This window comes from Oncorhynchus mykiss, chromosome 26 (genome assembly GCF_013265735.2).
Source record: "Oncorhynchus mykiss isolate Arlee chromosome 26, USDA_OmykA_1.1, whole genome shotgun sequence".
Taxonomy (NCBI): Eukaryota; Metazoa; Chordata; class Actinopteri; order Salmoniformes; family Salmonidae; genus Oncorhynchus; species Oncorhynchus mykiss.
Genome location: NC_048590.1, coordinates 18054165 through 18062081, shown reverse-complemented (window position 1 = coordinate 18062081; position 7917 = coordinate 18054165). Strand labels below are relative to the sequence as shown.

Genomic DNA, 7917 nt, shown 5'->3' with positions numbered 1-7917 from the left:
TGTTATTGTATCCCTAACACTTTCTCTGTCATTAAAACGGGTGCAGTCACTCTGAATGAGTGGGAAGGGTAGAGTACAGCATAGAAGGGATTGGTTCCCCTGAGAGAGTTCCATTCTGCTGGAAGGCCGTGAGAGCCATTTTACTTCAGGACCGTGGGATTACACTATCGGGTTTGATGAAGGCTATGCACAAAGTCATGGTACTTGGAAATAAAGAAACAACCATTCAGCTTTTAAAATGTCAATTTTGCCATCAGTAGCCTATGTTATTTTGAAACTGTGTAATAATCACCTCACCTTGACAGAGGTAACTCAGACGCTAACATTAGACCTCCCTCTTAACCCCAAGAAGCCTTTTTTAAACACAACGTTCACAGGTTCACATGTCCATATGACATTAAAACAAATACTCGATAGTTTATTGTTTACATGTTACAGTGTTCACAATAGCCTCATGACTCAACATTCACCATAAAATAATTGATTGGTGGTGAAAAGAAAATCATGACAATTACATATTTGTGTTAACATAGAGTGGAACGAAGCTGTATCCCCCATGCTCTGAACAGAACGGCAATCTATGAGCAACATGGAAGGCCAAAGCTAGGCCTAATTGGTGTAGGTACAGTGGTGTCAAAACTGACAAGAGATTATCCCAACCTGGGTTGAAGTACAAAACATGGTCATGGGCAGGACAAAATGGAGTCAGTTGAGTGTGAGCTCATGCCCAAAAATGGAAAAAGAGGATTTGATAAGTACATTTTATGTGTTTTGTCTGTTCAGTTGCACTAGCCAGTTACACCAATTAACAAAACGAAGTAATGTTTGACAAGCCAGATTGACCATTTGTTTTGACAACATCTCTTGTTACCATACATTTGAGTGAGGGGTACGCCTGGTTGGTTACAACAAAGTAAAAAATAATAACATTGGTAAATGTAGAAACAATCTCATCAATAATTTAAAAAACACAGGTACCAAATAAATATTCATATCATTGGCAATATACAAAGTACTTCTCGCAGTTTACAGACAGTACACTATCACATCATAAGTACATTTCAAAATAAATGTGTTCCCATGTTTTTATTTGTTTTCTTTTTTATGTTAGTTTGAAAAAGTGCTTTGCTGTATTTCTGTTTCTCTGGAGCATACCACCTCCTTGGCATCTGTAAGCACTTGAATGATGGGGCATACCACCTACTTGGCATCTGTAAGCACTTGAATGATGGGGCATACCACCTCCTTGGCATCTGTAAGCACTTGAATGATGGGGCATACCACCTCCTTGGCATCTGTAAGCACTTGAATGATGGAGCATACCACCTCCTTGGCATCTGTAAGCACTTGAATGATGGAGCATACCACCTACTTGGCATCTGTAAGCACTTGAATGATGGAGCATACCACCTACTTGGCATCTGTAAGCACTTGAATGATGGAGCATACCACCTACTTGGCATCTGTAAGCACTTGAATGATGGAGCATACCACCTCCTTGGCATCTGTAAGCACTTGAATGATGGAGCATACCACCCCCTTGGCATCTGTAAGCACTTGAATGATGGAGCATACCACCTACTTGGTCTCTGTAAGCACTTGAATGATGGAGCATACCACCTACTTGGTCTCTGTAAGCACTTGAATGATGGAGCATACCACCTCCTTGGTCATTGTAAGCACTTGAATGATGGCGCATACCACCTACTTGGTCTCTGTAAGCACTTGAATGATGGAGCATACTACCTACTTGGTCTCTGTAAGCACTTGAATGATGGAGCATACCAACTACTTGGTCATTGTAAGCACTTGAATGATGGCGCATACCACCTACTTGGTCTCTGTAAGCACTTGAATGATGAAGCATACTACCTACTTGGTCTCTGTAAGCACTTGAATGATGGAGCATACCACCTACTTGGTCTCTGTAAGCACTTGAATGATGGAGCATACCACCTACTTGGTCTCTGTAAGCACTTGAATGATGGAGCATACCACCTACTTGGTCTCTGTAAGCACTTGAATGATGGAGCATACCACCTCCTTGGCATCTGTAAGCACTTGAATGATGGAGCATACCACCTCCTTGGCATCTGTAAGCACTTGAATGATGTCCAGTTCTTACTTGAACTTAAAGCTGCTGATAAATGAAACGGATATGAAAAATAACTGTACACATATATACATGCATTTTGCACACAATGTATATAGACTCTTTCTTTTTTTTCCTACTGTGTTATTGACTTGTTAATTGTTTACTCCATGTGTAACACTGCTATGCTTTATCTTGGCCAGGTCGCAGTTGCAAATGAGAACATGTTCTCAACTAGCCTACCTGGTTAAATAAAGGTCAAATATTTGTATTTATTTTTAAAATGATTATCTTTAAAAAGTTCCACAAGAACACAAAAATAACTTGTCTTCTTCCAGGTAACACGGCAGTAAGAAGGTATCCAGCTGTGTTGACTTTAGTCACATTCACACGTGTATGTACAAAACAAACACTAAACCTATCATCCTTTCATACTTGTGTAGTGGTAGATCTAACTTTAGATGTATGTGCCTGACTCGAAGTCCCAGGCAAATCTTGTGTTGGTATTGCAATAGTTGTGGGGGATGGTTCGAGTTGTCAAGCAAGGATTATGGCGGGAGCTTGTACAATGAAGTATAGCTTGCTGCCACTGACTGATCCAAGTGAAATTTTCTCCTTCTAAAAACAGATATTTCAGTAAGTCCGTTTTTGGTCATTTTCATGTGCCGCGAACTGGTGCTCCTCAGCGGAGAAATAGGGCCTACTGCTCAGGCAGTGGCGAGTGTCAGTCAGTCACCAGGCCTCTTGGTTCTGCCCTTTCTGCCACGGGCCCGGTGTCTCCGTCTCCGGTGCTCAGCCCGGCCCATAGTGGGACTCTGCTGTCCAGCTGGAGGCCTCTGGCTGTCACGGAGCTTTCGCACCATCTCATGGTCCTTATTGCCTAGCACTCGAGGCAGGAAAAGGGAGGCTTTGTCAGTGCTGCGTGTCTTAAAGCCCCTCCTTGGCCGGCCTTTACCATTGATGGACACATACCACTGCCTCTTGGCACTGGCTCGTCGTTTGCCACTGCCACCCACTGCAGGGGGCTGCAGGGTGGAGTGGTGTCGTGAAGCATATGTGTTGTAGCCCAGCTCATGAATCCGCTCCAGGAACTCACACTCCTGGTTGAACACATCCTGAAAGATAACGCAATGTCAATCAACCTTTCATCATTGTCAATCAGTCCTTTCATTAATCATTTCATTAATGACATTGGACCAATTCACAAATAGACGTGAATCTATGAGATCACAATTTCACATGAAAGCTATTCAAATAGGCCTCCTTGATTCACTGACATCTAAATCCACACACACACACACACACACACACACACACTAACACACACACACCTTTGCTTTGCTATCCTTGTGAGGACCAAACAATTTATTCCCATTCAAAATAATATTTTCCCTAACCCCTAACCCTAATTCTAACCCAAACCCCTAAACCTAAAATAGCATTTTTCCTTGTGGGGACCAGCAAAATGTGAGGACTTCTGGGCCCCACAAAGATAGTAAAACCAAACACAGGCACCCACACAAACACATTCCATGTGATTGATCATAATGCCTTGCATTGATGATAGGTTGCTTCAAACTCTTGAGAACTAGAGCAGTGACCAATTAGTTGGAGCAGTCGCACAAGTCTCATATAAGATATGTTGTTTAGGGAAATCCCTCTAGTTTGGTGCAGTTTTACGCAAGATAAACAGCCCAATGGATAGATGGAATCAAATAGCGCTCCTTGTTACCCGAATCCTCTTAATGAATATCTAGGTATCTTGGCAAATGTGACAACACTTACCGAGGCGTATAGACGTCCTTTATCATTCATGGCCAGATACCTCCCGGAAAATATCCCCTTTATCGCTACCACTCCAACATCCACTGCTGTGATCTCCATGATGCCTGAGAAGACGAGACCAAATGTTATGCATTAATACATTCTGAATAACATTTGCATCGAGGCTATAGTAGACTATAGGAGTAGTAGTAGTAGTACTGTCCTTCATGACGCTATGATTTGGATGACGTGTAGAGGCTTCTGCGTTCTCGGGCTCCATTACGCACAGAAACACTTTGGGCTATATCATGATAATAAACGTTATGCGTTTTGGTTAAGTGTCGGGTGTAGAAACACAATGTATATGAAATGTTTATTTAAAAAAAAATTAGCTTGACTGCGTATCTTTTCTTTTTGGGGGGGTTGTAATGTCATCATAAAAGTCAATTTTCTCACAAATAACTTTGATAAATTAAGATCTAATTGGATGTTTAGAAGTTGTAAGATTAAAAAATATTACATTTGGGTTTATTTGCTCTATCGTCACCCATTGATTAGTCTATGTAGGGTATTCAGTGGTTTCGGATAATCGTCATTGATTGGATAAATACATCCGCTACGACCCAGCTTTTGTGTCTCTCATTGTCTGTTAATTATGATGTTCATATGTAAATAGGCCTCAATTTAGTGTTTGGGTTTGGCTAATGGGCGCTCTATTGCCTGATAAGTGACTATGTCTAAGTGTTTAAATACTACAGTTAATAAGTGTCCTCTGGTCACGTTTTCAAAGATATACAAACATTATTTACACTGCCCAAGTCAAATATGCAAGAGGAAACCATTCAGTATACCAATTATCCGTAATTGTGACCCTGATGAAGTAGCCTGGGGGGCAGTTTATGTGTGGAACAGTGAGAAGTGATCAGTTTGGTATATATTGCATCACATGTATGACAGCTTACCTACCGGTGTTGTCATCTATATGATCTACTACACCCCATAGGCGAATACTGTTTAATAAAGAGCATGCCTGACCTAATGCAGCTATGAATGAAAATATAGTCCAAATCGCATGGAATGATACTTCCAGCGCCACACAATTAAAACATAAATTATTCAATTCAACAGATATTTCCGTTATAATTACGTTTTTCAAATGCTTATGAAACAAACAGTGTTCTTTAACCACATGAACTCTTCAATATAAAACAAAATATATACGCTCTTAGAAAAAAAGGTTCTGGATAGAAACAAGAAGGGTTATATTGCGTGCGTCATATATTATGGCACCCCTAAAGGTTCTATATAGAACCCTTTTAACGCCGGAGGTTCTTCACTCAACCAAAATTGGTTCGATATAGAAGCCTTGGATTTCATAGGGTTCTATATGGAACCAATTTCGGTTCTTGGAAGAACCTTAAGGGGTGCCATATGTAAAGCAAGCATATAACCATGTTTGGTTCTACCCATAACCTTTTTTTTCTACGCGTAGGCTACACATATAAAGGAAATACAAAATGTGTTATAGCCTATACTTACTAAATTGGTTGTTTTCCTCAAGAGAACCGTCTATTTTCCCGCTTGGGTGTATTTGCAAATGATATTTAGTTGCACAGTAAAGTTTTCTGCATCTTGGTGCTCCTCCGAGGTGCTCGTAGACTCCACCGCGTCCCCCAGCATCTCTCCGCTGCCTTGGGTCACACGCCTGGCCCCTGGCACAAGGCGTCCCTGAAGTCCTAGCAAGCCTCGGAGACAGATAATCCTGCTTGCTTTGGTCCAAGAAACTCAGCAACAACAGGAACTGAATTATAACCATTGTGGCATGGCTGTATATCGTAAGATTCTGACAAGAATGGATAGAAATGGCCTCCGGGGTCCCATTAAAGAGTTGGCGTATGCCTTTGCCGTAGTGGTGGCAAAACGTAATGATCCTGCCCACGAAACATTGGCACGCAGATGTGTTCCTCTGCAGTCTCTTTATCTGAAGTGATCTGGTGAAGCCGTGGTCGATTAGGGCCGGTGCGTTGACAACAGTGTGGTCTCGTCCTGGAGGTTATCGTCTCCTTTGCTCTCCCTACAGTGGACTGTAAAAAGTTCTGGATCCTACAAGGAGCCTATCGTGAGATTTCGCTGATCGACAGCGTGCACAGATCTAAAAGAACCTTCCAGTGACAATAGCCTGAACTCCGACCAATTGATACAAAGGAAAGGGGGAGGCAAGGTATCAGCCTTGCGTGAATCAAGAGAGTGCAGCGTGGATAAAATTACACAGCATTACACACAGTGGCTTATTGCGGAAAACCGCATCACAAAGAGCGAGCCATCTGATGGCAGTTTCCCTCTGAACTCCTCTTTTGAAATACCCCAAAGACCAAACGATGCACTGTGGTTTAAGACATGCGCGCCTATCCAAGTGCCCTATCAATTCAGTTTAACAGGTGAAGGTAGGAGTCTTAAACAAAACAAAACGTTTGGTTCGTGGCTCAAAGATAGGGTTATTGGAAACATCTGCAAACTTTTATATAATTGAAATTATCCTAACCAAGCACTTTGATCAGATAATCTAACCAGCCTAACATATATGAGGTGTTTCCACTATCACACTCTCAAATAGTTGAAATGTATTTATTTAAATATTAATTTCAGTCATTTTTAGGGTGGTCCAAATATCTCAAGTGACTGTCCTACCAATGTATTAACGCTAGCAGGTGACATTAAAGATTACGAAATCAATATATTATTATAAGCTTTAGTATTTTATAATTTTCCCGAATCTTTCTTTTGTTGAGATCGTTTCACAACGGAAACTTCAAGCAATGTGCCTCTGATAGAGAGCATCGCCTATCTCCAATAAGGCATGAAACGCATGGGGACGGATCGTGGCAAGCCACATAATAACTTTAGGGATTCTTCCTTTTGTCACAGACGGGTATCCTCAGAACTTCATATCATTGCCATCCCGGAGAGCAAACCGTTAAATTCACTACTGACCTAAAACTATCGACTTGTTTTTCTATAATCAAAAGATGAAACGTTTATTCGCCATGATACATTTCCAGCATATTTGAACAAGCAGAGAAGCACCATTATTGGCATTAAGCCAATGTTTGAGTCCCCAGTGCAGTCCACAATTTTATAGTCTCCTCCTGCACAATATGTGCATTCATTCCTCTGTCTGAGATTGTGAAGTCCTAGGCTATTCTATTCCTAATATTAAGGCGCAGGCTATGTTGCAGCCGGTGGGCGGAAGAGTAACACGGAAATGACTACTGCCTAAATTGCTTCCATCTTGGTCGCATTATGACCATTCTCGTAATTAGCACCATCTACACATCTCTCTGCCCTTTGGCGCTACTCCAGAGAATGCGACGAAGGCCATCGTTCAAAACTCCCTAAGGAGTGAACTGTTCATTTGTCTTCCCTTTCCCATACGTACTGTGGTGCCCCTGTCTGTCAAATATAAGAGGTTTACTTGAATCAATAGAAAGGTGGCCATATAACATACTCAGCATTGCGCATCGTAGACGCCTGCGAGTCAGACAACATACCAAAACATCAGCCAACCAATGTATGTCATACGTTGTGCTGGTGACCATTTCTGAGAGACTGTCTTGATGTGGCTTGATTCGGACAGACGGTGGGTTGCTTGGCACTTAAGATGTGGTCTGCTGTTTCTTTCAGCAAGTATTTTAATGATGGCCTATAGCAGCCCACAAAGCATCTCAGTAGTAATCCGTATGAACAGTCTGATTTGCGCGACACACACACACACACACACACACACATTCAGAGGGAGAGGAAGGAAGAGATAGACTGAATGGTTGATGCTTCAATTATTCTGAAAAAAAAACCTTTTTGGATTATAAATGATGAAATGGTTTGAAAATGTAATAAAACTGTTATCAAACTTAGTGACAAAGTCACTATTGGTTTTATACGACCTACTGTATCTTTCACAGTGTTTGACCTATCTTTCATCAAACCTTTTGGAATGAAGAGCCCTTTAAGTTGGGCACAGTCAAGTTTTAACAACTGAACCAAACTGTAAATGTCCGGCTTGA

The 7917-nt window shown here is 41.5% G+C and overlaps 2 protein-coding genes across 2 annotated transcripts; both read right to left on the bottom strand.

Moving 5' to 3' along the window:
• Positions 1-392: 392 nt before the first annotated feature.
• Positions 393-2115, bottom strand: LOC118944542. The gene is made up of 2 exons (XM_036964492.1): positions 1201-2115; positions 393-1158 (listed from the first exon to the last, which is right to left on the bottom strand). Exons 1-2 carry the CDS (start codon positions 2075-2077, stop codon positions 1103-1105), a joined length of 933 nt encoding a protein of 310 aa, XP_036820387.1. The 5' UTR covers positions 2078-2115; the 3' UTR covers positions 393-1102.
• LOC110506225 (fibroblast growth factor 3-like) lies at positions 1259-6167 on the bottom strand. The gene is made up of 3 exons (XM_021585633.2): positions 5396-6167; positions 3878-3981; positions 1259-3207 (listed from the first exon to the last, which is right to left on the bottom strand). The coding sequence occupies exons 1-3, from the start codon at positions 5670-5672 to the stop codon at positions 2821-2823; spliced, it is 768 nt and encodes a 255-aa protein (XP_021441308.2). The 5' UTR covers positions 5673-6167; the 3' UTR covers positions 1259-2820.
• Positions 6168-7917: the final 1750 nt, after the last annotated feature.